Below are 18,149 nucleotides of genomic sequence, written 5' to 3'. Positions count from 1 at the left end.
AATTTCCTTTGTCTCTCCTCCCATCTCAGTTTCATTTTCCCATAATATTTTGCTCTTCTAAGTGAACACTAATGATAGAAGGTCTACAGCACAAGACAGTTTACAGGGGATGGGTGAGCTGCAGATTAATTGAGTTTTATTTCTGACAATAAGGAAAGGTGTAATGTCTTCACAATAAGTGAATGCATACATTCTTTTTAGACAGTGAGGACAGAGGAGTGCAGCAGGTATATTACCATATGTGTGCAAGTGGGACTAGAAGAGAGCAGAGGGCAAGGAGCGTTGATAGGAAAGAGGTGGAACTTGAGGTACAAAACATCCAGAGCACAGTGAAGATGGAGATAGCAAAAGAAGTGCAGATTTTGGAGTGGTGAGTGCTGTATCGGTGAGGGTTATTATTTCGATGGGATTTTGGGTTAGGGCAATGATGCTGGGACTTTAGTCAGTGGCTTGAGTTGATACATGCGGGTCAGGTGATGCCGACATGTACAGATTTGTCAGAGGTTGCCTGAAGTGGATGAGTTTGTAGCACAGATTGGTAAATTTGAGGTTGATGTGGGTTTCACTGGGCAGTCAATGTAGTGTGATCTGGTTGGAGGGGGTGAGTAGAGGGGAGGAAAGGTGATGGGTGTAAAATCTGGTCAGAATGAGTACCTGTTGCAAAACCCTGAAGACGGAGAAGGGCATAAGGTGGTTTAACATCGGACCAGGGGCGGCTTCTTTGTTATGGCGGTGGAGCGCCGGTCCACGGCTGGAAGCAGCAGATCAAACGTAAAATAAAATGATAATAAAGCAATTAATAAAACTGCTCTATTATCATTTTATTTTACCTGTAGGAGCCGGAGCCATCAGCCTAGTCTTGGGGGTGGGGCCATCAGCAGCAGGAGTGGTGGGCACTGCTATCAGTGCGTATGTGGGTTTGGCCGGCCGTCTCACAGGGCGATGTGACCAGTGCAGCCACACAGGGTACAGACTTGGGGGAGGCGCCGTGTTTGCAAGTATATTACAGTTTTAAAGGCACCTGCTGCCACGTTCCTTGCCACCAGTAATATTCATACAACAATAAAAATGTCCAGATAACTCCTGTGATTAACGTTTTTCCTGGAGTGAGATCGTTTGTCTGGTGGAAGTTTTGACTCATCATAAAGTAGCACAAAGGGTTAATATGTCTTATGCAAAGCATGTGTACCCTGTATATAAAGTCAATAGGTCAGTGCTTTTCTCAGAGAGATCCTTTTGTTACTTGCAGGGAATAAATTAAAATCCTAATATAGAATAGTGAGATAATAACTGTCATCAAAGAGCTGCATGCAAACTGCAAGGTATAGATTAGAGCGTTATGATTTTTCTCCCAGTCTTTCATTATTCTAATGTTGCAAAAAGGGTTCATTTCAGTAAAAAATAAAATAATTCTTATTATTACATGTAACCCCCAAACATGGTGTTGTGTTACAAATTCTGAGTTTGTGCTTCTCCTGACCAAGCACTCTTAAACTATACTGTCTATCAGTATGGATGACATGTGACTCCTACACCTTTCAGTCCTCTGTCTGATGTAACATTTCCTTTACACTGATTTACACACTGATGATTGATTGCCTCTTTGTAATGTGTGTGTGACGTAAAGTGCTCCGACACCCTACACTGGTATGAGTGGCACTATAAATGTAATTAAATGCATCTGAGACAATAAAGAGATTTGTTTCATAAATGCATCTGAGAGAGAGTGTGCTTAGGAAGACTTGAGGGGCACTGTTAAAGGGTAGTAGTGAGGGAATCCATGCCGAAGTGGTCATTGGGGGCAGTGCATAGCTAGAGCGTGTGCCGCCTGTGGTGGTCCCAGCGTTTACAGCGGGGGTGCTTGCGATTCCTGCGACAGTCGGCCGTGAGGGCCACATGTAGGAACGGGGGAGATGCTGCTTCCCCCAAAACTCGTGCCACCCAGGACTGATCATCCCCGCCACCCTTGCTATGCCACTGTTGGGGGGCGCCAACAAACATTGTCGCACAGTGTGCCACAAGTGCTAAAGCTGCCTCTGCTGTCTCAGAACAGCCAAATCGACATGCGCACTGACATCTTCCCAAACCGCGCTGCATTACCGGGTGGAAGAACAGAAGGCTCAGGCTTCCATTCCCTTTAGGAGCTGGAAACAAGCCCACTCAGGCCCATCCTAGTGCTTCTCGAGAGGCACTGGGATTGGCCGAAGGGGAGTCCGGGAGCTTGTGCTCATGGTGACTGCAGTTGCCGGAGCAGAGGAGAACCGAGGCGAGGCGCAATAGCAGAGGATCACAGAGGCGGCGGACAACAACAGGAAAATAAGTGGACATTTATTTATTTTTCATTCTTTTTCCCTCACGCTGCCCCCACTGCCCCCCTGCACTACGTGTCGGCACTAGCCGCCACTGTATCAGTCTGAGGAAGTTGACAAGTTTTGTAAATATGTTGCAGAAAGTCAAAAGGAAGAGAATAGAGACAAAGGTAAAAGCCATAGATCCGAGATTTGAGGGTGAGGGAAGAGGACGACTCATCTTTGTGGGTACGTTAGGATAGGAGACTTTGGCTAAGCGTAAGAACGACTCATTTTTGGAAGGATTGTGTTTTAGCGGTGGAGGTGTGGTGGGGCGACCCCTTTCGAGGAATCGTAACACCCCCTCTTGCGTCTATTAAGGGTAATAAAATTGTTTGGCAGTATATCTGCTTTCGAAGTGAAGTAGCCCATGGCAAATTATCATCAGATTTCTTCTCTGTGGATAATTCTCCAGTTTAATTTAATGGAAATGACATATGAGGACATGTAGACACTGGCAGGTGGCCCACCAGCCTGGCAAGATGGCAGAAGCCCTTGTCCCTGCCCCCTTGACAGAGGACTGCCACTACACACCTTGCCAAGACCTCCATTATAAAAATGGGCATCCATTGCATGGTCCGATGCACTTGCATCACGGCCAAGTGGGTATCTATGTTTTTTTGCACTCAGCATCTTAAATTACTTTTCAGAAACAACCCCCAAAGCAATGGTATATTCCTGAAAAGCAAAATCACAATGTCCCAGATGTGCAGGGAGTTTTCTCCCTGCACATCTGACCATTGTTTGTTTTCCCTTCTAAGTCCACCATGGGAGAAGTCTACAGTAACCTGGGAGACACAGCCACCGTCCATCCAAGGGGTGTGAGGCGGCTCCTGCACATTACACCTGTGCTGAAAGGTTTACCACATGCGGTGCCATGGTGGCTTTGTTAAAACGTCTACACAGATTCTTCATAGGCGCAACCTGTAAAATGTTATAACCGTACCTTTCGTACCCATTTTATAGAACAGACATCAATGATTAAAATAAACAGATAAAAATGACACACTCATGTAGGAACAGGCAACAATTTGATGTTTTGTTGGACTTACAAACAAAATCTTTAAAAAGTTTTGAACTATACCTGTGATTTCGAGCACCAGGGCTTTAGATGAATGCCTCATGCAGACCCGTATAGGAGCACAGTTGGCTCCTCTTATAGAGCATATAAATCCTCTCAGAGATCCATGATCAGGGGTTTGACCAGAGGCAGGCCTGACATGTGAGCGACAGATAAGACCGAAACACTGCAACACTCAGAGGGACACAGTGCATAAATATGCAAAGAAGAAAAAGCCATCCTGTGAGATCTGTGGGACTCCCATATAATCAGAAGTCATTCCAAGGGAAAAGCTAAATCCCTTCAGTGAGTTTTTATTATGCCTCTGTAAATGTATGCATCTCGACACATTCTTTAAGCACTGGATGTTCAAAGTGTCATCCACAGCGCCAGAAAAATAAATAAACATTCTCCATTTGCAGGGTGAAATATTGCAGTGTCAGGTTTAGTTAACAATAACCCAAGTCAACATGAAAAAAATAAAAGCAACATCTCATACATATTTCACATTACAGCTCATCAGAGGAGCATAACTTGTCCAAACATGAGCAAGGCAACAACGTCGGGTAAAACAAACACAATCAGGCAGCCTGTGCCCAGCATTTCTGGTACTTCAGAGGGAAGTTTGAGTGAGTCTCTTAGCCATGACAGCTTTTAAAGCGATAAGACAGTTGAGGTACCTTGATTATTCACATCTTCGACAACTTTCAGGAATACCTGAAATGGATGACATTATGTGTATGTTGCAACAACCAAACATCATTCAGATTTAGGCTACATCTGGGGAATGGAAGGGCATGCAGTCCTTTCGTGTATTTTTCAGTGTACTGAAGCTATTCTTAGAGCATGTTTGTACTTAATAAAAAGTTCACATTATTTTGATTTTGCAGTGGAAACTAGTTAAATACCTTCTTCGGCTCAAACATCTTTGTGTTCATTTCAGAATGGAGTCTACCGAAAAATGTGAAGTAGTTATTCAGCATTTTAATGGAAAGTACCTGAAAACGCCGCCGGGTATACCGCGTAAGTACTTCTGAAGTCTCTTTAAATACAAAAGTCCCTTCCGTCTCCTCATCAAAGTGTGATTTTGCAGAGTTTGAGGTATTGCTGGATGGAGGGGTTGACACCTGTGGTAGTATTCCACACCAGATTACCTTATTGTGCAAAATGTCTGGGTGTTTTTATGTGCTTTTTTTCTCCCAAGCCTCATCCCTGGTTCCTGGTCATGTGTTTCCGCTTTTTCTCCATGCTACGCTTTCAATGGTTGATCCTGGTTCATGTATGTATGTATGCTCTATTTGCGTAGCGCCAAGCAAGGCAAAAGGCGCAGAAAGGTGTGATAGGTTCAAAGGCAAAGATGCTGCAAAGATTGATTGGAGGGGAAGCTTGGTTCTGAGAGTTGAGTTGAACTGTGTCTTCATTTTAATGGAGCGTGCTTTAAAGAGATGTTCCTTCAGCCCTCCCCTAAATCAGGCTAGTGGTGGTATGGTCCGGGTCCATGATTGGACTGTGGGACTGAGAAAAGAGGATTTGAACCTGGGTCATTAATGCTCCAAAGAAAGCCTCTGAGACAACCAATGGACTAAGATTAGAACATTGGAATATTGGGAGCTCCATTGAAAACAATGGAGTGCTCTGAGCTTATAATGGCTGTTATGAGCCTGGAGCTCCAACATTCCATTGTTTCTTTGTTCACAGCTCTGACTGTGAACAAAGGCTTCAATATCAATCCCCTCACGCTCCCATAAGGCTTTTTTCTTTTTTGTTAGAACATTCTGCCCTCTAGTGGCAGAATGTTCTAATAGCCTTATAGCCCTTCGTAGCTGGGCTATACCGGCTATTAAAGTCCCTCTCCCTTGTTAAAGGCCCTCGCCTTCGGCTCGGGGTCTTTAACGCTGGAGAGGGCCTTTAATAGCCGGTATAGCCCTCTACAGTGGGCTATAAGGCTATATTCATGTCCTACATTCAGACTCAGAGATGTGGTCTTGAAACCTGTGACCAGAAGGAATTTCAAATGCTAATATAAAGCTCTTTATTGAAAGATGTGTGTCCTAATATATGTTATTTACCATGTTAGGTTGAGAACTCTGGTCAACTTTAAGTCGTGTCATTGCTCTTCCCATGTTCTCTTGTGGTGGCCACGAAATGAACTGAAACATTTTTTGATCAGCTGTGGTACTCTACTGCTTTCTGTTTTACTGTTGTTAAATTCCACATTGGGTACTTGTTGTACCATTATAGAAAATATATGCAATTGCAAGTAAAGTGGAGAGAAATGATTTTCATCTTGAGATGTTGAATACTTGATGCAGGTGATAAATTATTTTTTTCTGAAGGAATTGAGGAATGGGGTAAATATGGGATGCAAAGCTGTCTGATAGTAAAGCGGGTGCACAGAAGGTGATGTGCACTCGCCACTGGCGAGGGTGCAAGGGGGCAGGATGGGGTATACCGTGATGAAGTTTATCTTGTCCCTCCAAACACATGTCTTGACTGTACTGATTCATATTGCGGTTGGTGGATGTACACTTATACTGTTGTATACGCGTATGACGACCACGCTGTATCACACAAGCAATGTAATATTGCTTTACACACCTTGTAAAATGTAATAAAGAGTTAAAAAGGAAAGCCACATAGAAGGTGGCCTTACTTGGAACAGTGGAAAAACAAAAAAATAAAAACCATTATAGAATAGGAATATTTGCGCATTGTTGCACCTGCTACGCTCAAGATGATCAAAGAAACTACTCTGCGAATTACATGTTTTGTTCATAGTGTCAACCAAGTCAGCCACATTTTTGCAAACTATGAAATTTCTACTATTTTCTATTGCATGCTCTTCCAATCAGTCAGGGTTGAATGTCACTCTTCATGTGCTAGGGCAGAAATTCTTGTTTTCAGAATTGTGTTATTATTATTTTTTGTATTCTTCTTATTATTATTATTACTATTATTATGATTATTATTATTATTAATATTAATATTAATGATTATTACTAGCAAAAATTACTATCAACATCACCATCATCAATAACAATAATAACTGCAATAATAATTTATTTACAGCTTCACATGGTTGCGGAAAGCCTAAACCTCAAGTTTAAACAGTATTCCTTGATGTTTCGGTTTAAGGCCGTCTTATGCTTTCATGGACTGCTTCAGGCACCATTGGAATACATTTGGAAAGAATCTGTATACATTTGTTTTGCCATTGTCACTACATAATAATTAGTGCAGAAGTTTTAGAGCCCATCATTTACACTAATGCTGTTACTCTAACAGGAGATTTTGGTCTCCAACTCATTACCTTATGGGGACCTAATATGATGAACATGGGGAAGCAAAAGGGCAGGGAAACCAGGTAATCATGGAGGGGAGGTATCTTCTTACAAAACTTAGGCTATTTAAATTTTTCTGCCAAGTAGAAAGACAAAGAGGGCAGCCTTATAGAGTGTATTAGGGCATGGCTCTCTCTGATACCTTCAGTATTTAAAGATACCTTGCAGCCATCTTACATTGTCAATATTATTGCTTCTGTAGGTTTCACATATCAATCATCCTTACAGTGGCACAGGCCATGGGAGGAGTTCAAGGAGCAAGACTACTCATTATTTTTGTTTATAACAAGCCTCCTTTTTAAACTAATTACTTAAGTACCTCCAAAAGAATCTCACGGGTCTATCCCCATAAAAGGTTCAATTAAGGTAAGACTACATAACAGTCGACGGGTAGTAGATTGATCCATAAATCATTATCGTATGCCCATGTTAGCAATGGTCGTATAGCAAGTCACACTGTATGCCAGTTGTACGATTCCTACAATTGTGGGCAGGACCTAAATATATTTCCTTTCAATTGGTGCCCACCACCATCCCCCAGTGGCGTTACAAAACTTGAGGGGGCCCCTCTGCAGGGTACATGGAGGGACCCCTCCAGATTCAATCTGGAGCTCTATGGCCGAAGTGCGGTGCTAAGGAGGCCCCCCGTACCGCAGGGGCCTGTGTTATGCCCCTGCCATCCCCCACTGCCCTCTGCAGGTACCATCTTCTCCCACCAAAGGCCATCCTCTCTGCTCTCCAAGAGGAGAGAGCTGGTGTTGTGCTGGCCGAGGCCTTGTAGAAGCCACTTCTCATTACGGCCTTTGTCCCCTCATGGGGCAGGTATGTGCAGACCCACGGTGACCGAGAAGGTGTCAGGTGATCTGCTCCTTCCTCTGTCAGGTCTGAGAAGAACTGAGACAGCAGGATGACAACATCATTCAATTTGCTCTCTGAGGTACACCCCTGCTTCACACTCTTTCAGGGCCATATGCATGAACACATTTTCCCATAGACACAGAATGGGCAAAACCCTTATATGCATCTGGCCCTCGGAGCTTAGAATGCTAGCAAACAATTAGCCATTATTGCCCACTGCTGAGAGTTATAATAATGCCTTATAGCCTGCCGTAGTGGGCTATACCGGCTATTAAAAGCCCACTCCTTCTTGGGCCTTTAATAAGAGAGTTGGACTTTAAAATAGTATTATAGCCCGCTGCAGCATGCTATACCAGTTATTAAAGGCCCGCTGCAGCTTTAAAAGCCCGAGCCGAAGGCGAGGGACTTTAACAATGCAGCGGCACTTTAATAGCCGGTATAGCCCTGCTACAAAGGGTTTAAGGCTATTAGAACATTCTACAACTAGAGGGCAAAATGTTCTAAAAAATTAAACAAAGGCTTCAGGGAGCGGGAAGGGATTGACATTCCCTCAGGCTCCTTGAAGCCTTTGTTCACAGCCACAAAGAAGCATTGGAATGTTGGAGCTCCAGGCTTATACCAGCAGTTATAAGCCTGGAGCTACTCGATTGGTTTCAATGGAGCTTCCAACGTTCCAATGTTCTAATAGCCGGTATAGCCCGAGCTATAAGGCTATTAGAACATTCTGCCACTAGAGGGCAGAATGTTCTAACAAATAAAACAAAGGCCTTTTGGAGCCCGAGGGGGTTTAAATCCCCTCGGGCTCTGAGAGACCTTTGTGAAAACATTGGAATGTTGATGTGCGGGCCTTTACCGGCCCGTAGAAGCACGGAGCACTCCATTGTCTTCAATGGAGTGCTCCACATTCCAATGTTCTAATAATAGTTAGTGCCTGAATCGTAAGCCTTCAGATGGGCTGAGACAACCGTAGCACTATCTCAAGAGCTCCTAATCTGATGAAAGACGCACTACAGGTCCTGATGCGGGATACATATGTGTTCATCGACCCGCTCACCATGTACCGTTCAGGATCTTCAGACAATCACACTCCTTCAACAGAAGGAGTTTGTCTTCTAAACCCCACGGCTTAGAGTGACATTAGAAGAGCAGTCATTAATCTCAGACTGAGTGTTGGACAACACCGCTCCCTAACGAGCAGGGGAGTTCGCGAATGTGTCTCTTCCCCGCGCTCTGTTCCATATCATCCCTCGCGATGGAAGGCATTGGACATATCCACATCAAAGGAAGCAGACCTGCCAACTCCTGGTAACTGGGCTTCCAGATATTAAAGAAAAGCTCATTATCGCGCCGGAGACGAATATATGAATCTTTAATTGTCTTCGCAGCTCTAACTTTTCAGTGGTATTAATATATCTCCAAAGTGTTGTTTGAATATCTTCTAATAGCTTCAAACAGTCTTTGTAAGCCAAGCAGTCTTTGCCGTATCTTGATTCGCTAGTGGCGTCATCATGACACCGAGACGTTGTGCGAATGACGAGTGCTGTGATATTAAAAAAACGCTTAATATAACATCATGTAAGGCTGCTGGTGGGGAGAATTGGGCGCTATGTAAATTTTTCACTCCTTCAGTCAATGTTTTGCCAATTTCAGGGATAATCTGGTTCCTGGACCCTTTGGTTCGCTTGTACTAGTGATCAGTACACAACAGGGTGACTCATGTTTTTGCTTTAGTGGGTCTGTGGTTCTACAGTTACATGAAAACAGTGCAATGCACAGTGTCGCGCCTTGCCTAGGGTTGACCAGGCGTCCCAGATTTGCCTGGACGGTCCTGGTTTATCACCAGGTGTCCGGGCAGATTTCGAGAAATTTAGCTCATGTCTCGGTTTTTGGAGAGGATCAACTAAAAAGGGGGACTTTTTTTATGTTTTACAAAGCGGGCATAGTTAGCAGTTGTTCCAAGAAAGCAATTTAATTCACAGGCAAGCTACTGGGTTTAAAAATAGCATCTTATGTATGTTCTCACTGCCTGTTTTGTAATTTTCTGCTGAGGAGCGCTGTCATTCTGTGCGCTCGCTTGACGTAAAATTATAGTCCTTCTTCTATTTTTGTGAAATGTCCCGGTTTTTTGCTTTAAAATTCTGGTCACCCTAGCCTCGCCTGACCTGTGTGCATGGACAGTAGGTTGGGCTATTCACCTCTGGAGGAGTGACATTTTCTGTTTTAGGAAACGTTGGTTTTAGAATCCCGTAAATCATATTTATTTATTTCTGTGTGGAAGTATTTAGTATTTTCTATAAGCAAATGAGCGCTGAAGATTTTAGAAGGAAAGTATGACGTCTAGTAAATGTAGCTCCTCTGCTATGGCGAAGGAGCATTCCTCCCCCCTCCAGCTGCCTCAAAAGTACCAGGAAAAGAAAAAAAAACGATAATAAACAAATGTTATTATTGTTTTATTTTTCCTTTCCTGCCGAGTCTTTAGGGGCGGGGCCATGGAAGATGCCAGGAGGAGGGGTGGGCACTGTTGTCACAGCACATGACGGTTTGTCCTGCCGTTTAGGTCAGCCAAACAGTCATGCGCATTGAAGATCTCTCCAACCCAAGCTGTGGTGCCTGTTTGTAGAGAGCAGGCACAGGGTTCCAGCCTGTCTGGTCGCGCAAATCGAGGGCGCTAAGGCCAATCCTGAAGCTGCTCTCATCCATGAGAGCAGCTTCAGGATTGGCCACAGGAAGTCTGTACCTGCAAGGAGAGGAGCAGAAAAGGGCGACGTGGTGGGCTGCAGGTACGTTATTTTTTCTGTCCCGTGACCCCTATGCCCCCTCCGCCCTCCCCGCCTCTCGTCCACAACACCGGCCGCTACTGCATTTTATCCTGTGAGATGGGAACCATGGCCGATATTCGTGAGTTGCATCACTGGTCCTGTGTGGATCTCACTAGGCCTCGTGGAAAGTTCTGGATTTGGCGCATTTCTTGAGCCTCAGGCTATTTGAGTCTGTTTTGGGGTTTGTGCTCCGAGCATTTCATGCTCTCCTTCTGTAGACACCAATGGATCCGGCTGCTTCGTTCAGCAGTTTAAGGTCCATTGGTCAAGTCTGCAGCCGATGAGCCTAGAATCCTAGGGCTGGACAGAGGTATGGTCATTTTCCACAGGTGTTCTGGGAATTTGCCCCAATACACTTTGTGAACAATTTTGAGCGCCTTGAGGCTTGAATGCTGTCTTTGCATTGACTATTAGCCAGTGGAGCACTTTGAGGGCTAGGGGGCATATTATCAAGGGCCGTTTCGCCACTGCGAAAATGACATTGGCCTATCTACAAGGGAATGCTAACATGCATTAGCGCATGTTAGCACCTGTTTTCCCGAAGCCTCGCTTTGCAACTCTAATGAGATGCAAAATGGGCGTCACTGGGCAGTAGATCTTGTAAATTATCGCTAATGTGCACATTGCGATATTTACTAGGAGACCCACGCATTTTTGCAGACGTTAGTTTTTGGCAAAAATGCCGAATTAGGTATACTTACCATTGGGAGTGGATTATGCTGATACGACCACAGGGTCGTATCAGCAAGGTTATCGCCGTTTTCCATGGAACATCGCTGGAAAACCTTCTTTGTGTGTGCAGGTGACGTCATGCCCCTAAAGGCACATCACTTGTGTGTGATGTTTTACAAGGTGCCTGCTCTGAGGGGGTGATGAGGGCTCCCCGGAGTGTCCTTGCTCCCAGAATCAATACCCATGTGATAATATGGTGAAACGTGGCCTCTGATGTCTGGGGTCTTGATGGACTGGGCTTGCATGGTTGTCATCATGTGCGCTTCCCAGCTTTACGAATATAGCGCCTGGATGTTCCTTGGGGAATGGCAGTTCACATTATAAGCTCCTTATGCATTCATTCAGGAACATCCTTCAGTTTTCAGGGATCTTTGACAGTCAAGTGAATTAAAATAGGTTTAACATATTGACGATGGGTGACCTGTTGACTTACCTCACTATTCGAAGGTCTATTAGATTTAACATATCGACGATGGGTGACCTGTTGGACTTACGTCACTAGCCGAACGTCTATTAGATTTTACATATCGATGATAGGTGACCTGTTGGACTTACCTCACTAGTCGAAGGTCTATTAAGTTTAACACATCGATGATGGGTGACCTGTTGGACTTACCTCACTAGTCAGAGGCCTATTAGATTTAACATTTTGATGGTGGGTGACCTGTTGGACTTACCTCACTAGTCAGAGGTCTATTAGATTTAAAATTTTGATGATGGGTGATCTGTTGGACTTACCTCACTAGTCGAAGGTCTATTAGATTTAACATATCGATGATGGGGGACCTGTTGCACTTACCTCACTAGTCGAAGGTCTATTAGGTTTAACACATCGATGATGGGTGACCTGTTGGACTTACCTCACTAGTCAGAGGTCTATTAGATTTAACATTTTGATGATGGGTGACCTGTTGGACTTACCTCACTAGTCGGAGGTCTATTAGATTTAAAATTTTGAGGTTGGGTGACCTGTTGGACTTACCTCACTAGTCGAACGTCTATTAGATTTAACTTATCGATGATGGGTGCCCTGTTGGACTTACCTCACTAGTCGAACGTCTATTAGATTTAACATATTGATGATGGGTGCTCTGTTGGACTTACCTCACTAGTTGAAGGTCTATTAGATTTAACATTTTGATGATGGGTGACCTGTTGGACTTATCTCACTAGTCGAACATCTATTAGATTTAACATTTTGATGATGGGTGACCTGTTGGACTTACCTCACTAGTCGAATGTCTATTAGATTTAACATATTGCTGATAGGTGACCTGTTGGACTTACCTCACTAGTCGAAAGTCTATTAGATTTAACATATTGATGATGGGTGACCTGTTGGACTTACCTCACTATTCAGAGGTCTATTAGATTTAACATATTGATGATTGGTGACTTGTTGGACTTACCTCACTAGTCTGAGGTCTATTAGATTTAACATATTGCCGATGGGTGACCTGTTGGACTTACCTCACTAGTCGGAGGTCTATTAGATTTAACATATTGGAGATGGGTGACCTGTTTGACTTACCTCACTAGTCGAACGTCTATAAGATTTAACATATCGATGAAAGGTGACCTGTTGGACTTACTTCATTGGTCGGAGGTCTATTAGACTTAACATATTGATGATGGGTGACCTGTTGGACTTACCTCACTAGTCGAACGTCTATTAGGTTTAACATTTTGATGATGGGTGACCTGTTGGACTTACCTCACTAGTCGAACGTCTATTAGATTTAACATTTTGATGATGGGTGACCTGTTGGACTTACCTCACTAGTTGAATGTCTATTAGATTTAACATATTGATGATAGGTGACCTGTTGGACTTACCTCACTAGTCGAACGACTATTAGATTTAACATATTGACGATGGGTGACCTGTTGGACTTACCTCACTAGTCGAACGTCTATTAGATTTAACATATCGATGATAAGTGACCTGTTGGACTAACTTCATTGGTCGGAGGTCTATTAGACTTAACATATTGACGATGGGTGACCTGTTGGACTTACCTCACTAGTCGAATGTCTGTTAGATTTAACATACTGATGATGGGTGACTTGTTGGACTTACCTCACTAGTCAGGTCTATTAGATTTAACATATTGCTGATGGGTGACCTGTCGGACTTACCTCACTAGTCGGAGGTCTATTAGATTTAACATATCGATGATAGGTGACCTGTTGGACATACTTCATTGGTCGGAGGTCTATTAGACTTAACATATTGACGATGGGAGACCTGTTGGACTTACCTCACTAGTCGAACGTCTATTAGATTTAACATATCGATGATAGGTGACCTGTTGGACTTACTTCATTGGTCGGAGGTCTGTTAGACTTAACATATTGACGATGGGTGACCTGTTGGACTAAGTAAGTAACAATGAAGGAGGCCCCCTACTGGTAATGATTATGGACCAGGGGAGAACAAAGAACAAAAGAAATGGGGTCCTATGGGGAGCCACAAAAAGTGGTATCAGTGGAAAAACTACCCGTACTTAGTCGCACCTTGGTCAATGATACCAATCACACAATGGACAAAGAAACCTCAAAATGTTCAGTTGTGTTTACCTTCTAGTAATCAAAGTAAAACATTTGGTTGGACCTGTTATATAATATGCATCACTTTGAATATTATATAACAGGTCCAACCAAATGTTTTACTTTGATTACTAGAAGGTAAACACAACTGAACATTTTGAGGTTTCTTTGTCCATTGTGTGATTGGTATCATTGACCAAGGTGCGACTAAGTACGGGTAGTTTTTCCACTGATACCACTTTTTGTGGCTCCCCATAGGACCCCATTTCTTTTGACCTGTTGGACTTACCTTATTGTCCAAAGATGACAAAGCCGTCCAACATTTTATTTGCACGATAGGCAACGTCTGTTTGCGCCCCAAAGGTGACACATATGGTATGTGAGTCGGCAAAAGAACAGGCAGAGAGAGAGAAGTGAGCATATTTAGAAATTGAGGGAAGCGTATGCGTTTAGCAGTAGTTAGGACTCTGTGGAGGCTGCATTGTCATGTAGTATGTTTGAAAGTAGCAGGCATGGGCGACTGTGTTAGGCAAGGGTGGGCTTGCTATTGAACTTAGAACCTGTTGGAATTTTTACATAAATTGTCCCTGAACCATTAAAGGGGAAGGGACACTGTGATATCTGGGTCCAGTTCTATTTCTAAATTTACTATGATCACCTCCACAACTCAACTCCCTAAAATACAAAACAGAGCGAAACATCCAATCTTATATTTCACAAGTAGCAAAGATACAAACAGCAGACAATCGACACACGTTTTACTCCTAGCATTCCATTGTTGGTAATCATCACGTAGAGTGTGGGCCAGATGTCTGGCTGTTAATCCCTGGTTATTCACTTTTCTTCCCCCTGACCCTAGAATAGTCTTTTGGGAGCTTTCTCTCTGATTCAGACAATCAGCGGTTAGATGATCATGAACCCCGGGCTGGTTGAAGCAGAGAAAACCAGACTGCAGGAGACCCAAGATCAAACTAACCTCAAATTCAACACAACCACAATTTCCTGTCTTCTCACTCCACGGCGCTTTGTGGTATATCTTTTGATTGAGTCAAAAGATGAGGCAGGCCTACTTGAACAGTATCATGCAGCATTGTATGCAGAGATCTAAAAAACATATTCCTGTCTGGGGGAGAAAATAGCACATTCCGAGCATGAGTTTTAATAATTTGGATACAGATTCTCTTTGTTTTACCAGATGGCTGTGTCTTGGATTGCTCATAAAAACAATTCCATTGCAGAGTCCTCAGCTACAGCAGAACCAGTTCTACAGAGCAAGGAATCTAATCTCAGAAATCTGGTTTCTGCTGAAAATGACTAAGTTTAAAGGAACTGTTGGATTTTCCTGAAATATCAGCTATTTCAGTTTATTTTGTGTCTGTACAAAATATTTTTATTTTATAAAGTGAGTAGGAAAATCCTTCCTAGACATGTCATGAGATTCTGGCCAGGAGGAAAGTTTTTGATTTGGTCAGTATGTTGGCCAACAGATTGTACCCTCTGTTATATTTGAGTTTTTTTAAAATCATTATTACTCCTTCAAGGTGGGGGGCATTGTCTAATACCGGTATGTAGTACTGATAATGTGAAGACATCAGAGGAGTCTGCCTCTTTTCCAAAAACTGACTCAAGACTGATCACTGGCTTCCTAGTAGAATTTGAAAATGGTCATTCGGCCATGTTTAGAGTAAAGTTCCCAAACTCAAGTGTGTAGACTCATTGGAAATCGTGATGAGCCGGTGGTCAGGTTCTGTCTTGAGCTTCTCCAATCCTGCAGTATCCTCTCTATTCTGCTTCTAGGCACCTGCACTCCGGGAAACATCTGACTCTGGGCCACCATCCACCACATCTCCACCTCCTCTGCAGAGGCTGGTGAGATAACAGATGTGGTAGTGGTCTAGATGCCCCACCAGCAGTTACACAGAATAAAGACAAGTGGGTTAGGGATCTGGCACCAGCGCGTAGAATAGGCAGATGTTTTCCTCTTCCTAGTGCCTTGTTAATGCCATTTCTTTTCAGGCCACAGTATTATTCACATTTCTTTTCATGACACAGAATGATGTCTTGGAATTCCTTATTCTGCTGTAAATTAAATTAATTGTCTATTTTCTTCACCATTGAGTCAAATATTTGCATTTATCTTTGTGCCATAACACCAGTTATTTGCAGACTTAGAGGCAGATGTTCGAAGTTTTTTCCAGCTCGCAAACCATTTCCAACAGGAAAAAAGCATTTTTAAATGTACAAAGCCCCATTTGTGAGCAGATTACCTATTACCGATGCACAAAATAGGGTATGTGAGTCGCTAATAGGAAGGGTCTGCAAAGAGCATCCCTCCCTAATAGCGAGTCGCAGTCCTATATACGATTGTTTTGCAACCGAAAGAGCAATATTTCTGGAGAATTGCATAATGTTTTGGTTAACGGTGGTTGCTGATGCTTGATGGTGCTGTTTAATGGGCATTTCGTGATGGGTACTGCACGTTCATTTTGAAAACTTGGCTCAACTTCATGATGAATTTAAGGTGATGACAATTTGATAATTTTAAAGATTATTTAGAATTTTTTACTTAAATGCCATTTTATGCTCGATTTGGATAATTATATTCTAATGATTTTTATGTTAGTTCATTTTGAAAACTATAGGCACAATTTGATAGTATATCTACAGACATTAAATGTTTATCTAGTGGCATTTTAGAAGAGATTTTACACTGTATTTATTGAGTGACTTTTGAGTTACTTATGGGTGCTGTGGGTTTTTTATTGATTTTCTGAGGTATTGTCTGGTGAAATTCAGGACCACTATGGACTTTTTATTAGCTCCCTCTTTCAAAATGGCATTTGGGTGTCCAGCTCTTCATATCAACTATCTATTCTCCCGCCTGCAACATCTTCATAGGCCTTCCACCCACTGAAGCAAAAATACTCCTATTTGTCCCCATGTCACAAAATCAGTTTTAGGCAGACGTATACATTTTGCAACTTCAAATGAATATATTTCAGGAATCTTATTATCTTAAGGACATTTAGTGCAGATGTTTTAGGAGTTTTAAAGATGTGTTAAGTAGGAGTGGGCGGACTCGCTGAGTTTCACTCTATGGAATTCCGCTGAGTTACATAACAAGCATTTACAATGCAATAGGTCTCCCAGCCTTAAAGTTTGAGCTATTGGCATTGTATATTACAATGTGTTACATTAATTTATTATCAAACTCTGAATTGTTGTATAAAGATGATTTGCAAACTGTCAAATGTTGCTGAATAGTAAGCAACGTTGTGAATAATATTGTTTGCTAGTCATCCTTGGGTACCAGAGTACTTCACTTGAGGCAGCTCACTACTCTGCACTCACTACTCTGCACTCACTACTCACTACTCTGCACTCACTACTCTGCACTCACTACTCTGCACTCACTACTCTGCACTCGCTACTCTGCACTCGCTACTCTGCACTCACTACTCTGCACTCACTACTCTGCACTCACTACTCTGCACTCACTACTCACTACTTTGCACTCACTACTCACTACTCTGCACTCACTACTCTGCACTCACTACTCTGCACTCACTACTCTGCACTCACTACTTTGCACTCACTACTCACTACTCTGCACTCACTACTCTGCACTCACTACTCACTACTTTGCACTCACTACTCACTACTCTGCACTCACTACTCTGCACTCACTACTCTGCACTCACTACTCACTACTCTGCACTCACTACTCACTACTTTGCACTCACTACTCACTACTCTGCACTCACTACTCTGCACTCACTACTCTGCACTCACTACTCTGCACTCACTACTCTGCACTTACTACTCACTACTTTGCACTCACTACCGACTACTCTGCACGCACTACTCACTACTCTGCACTCACTACTCACTACTCTGCACTCACTACTCACTACTCTGCACTCACTACTCACTACTTTGCACTCACTACTTTGCAATCACTACTCACTACTCTGCACTCACTACTCACTACTTTGCACTCACTACTCTGCACTCACTATTCACTACTCTGCACTCACTACTTTGCACTCACTACTCACTACTTTGCACTCACTACTCACTACTCTGCACTCACTACTCACTACTCTGCACTCACTACTCACTACTCTGCACTCACTACTTTGCACTCACTACTTTGCACTCACTACTCACTACTCTGCACTCACTACTCACTACTCTGCACTCACTACTCACTACTCTGCACTCACTACTCTGCACTCACTACTCACTACTCTGCACTCACTACTCACTACTCTGCACTCACTACTCTGCATTCACTACTCTGCACTCACTACTCACTACTCTGCACTCACTACTCACTACTCTGCACTCACTACTCTGCATTCACTACTCTGCACTCACTACTCACTACTCTGCACTCACTACTCTGCACTCACTACTCACTACTCTGCACTCATTACTC

At 43.1% G+C, this 18,149-nt stretch overlaps 1 protein-coding gene across 2 annotated transcripts in view; it reads left to right on the top strand.

Moving 5' to 3' along the window:
- RBMS3 (RNA binding motif single stranded interacting protein 3) overlaps positions 1–18,149 on the top strand; it is a 1,517,465-nt gene that overhangs the window by 1,035,619 nt on the left and 463,697 nt on the right. For both annotated transcript variants that reach the window (XM_078663941.1, XM_078663942.1), the window contains exon 6: positions 4,352–4,431. In XM_078663941.1, the coding sequence (XP_078520067.1) occupies positions 4,352–4,431 (80 nt within the window). The remainder of the gene's footprint in view (positions 1–4,351; positions 4,432–18,149) is intronic.

Source organism: Lissotriton helveticus, chromosome 10 (assembly GCF_964261635.1).
Source record: "Lissotriton helveticus chromosome 10, aLisHel1.1, whole genome shotgun sequence".
Taxonomy (NCBI): domain Eukaryota; kingdom Metazoa; phylum Chordata; class Amphibia; order Caudata; family Salamandridae; genus Lissotriton; species Lissotriton helveticus.
Note: the sequence above shows the minus strand (reverse complement) of the source record. Positions and strands in the feature narration are given on the sequence as shown.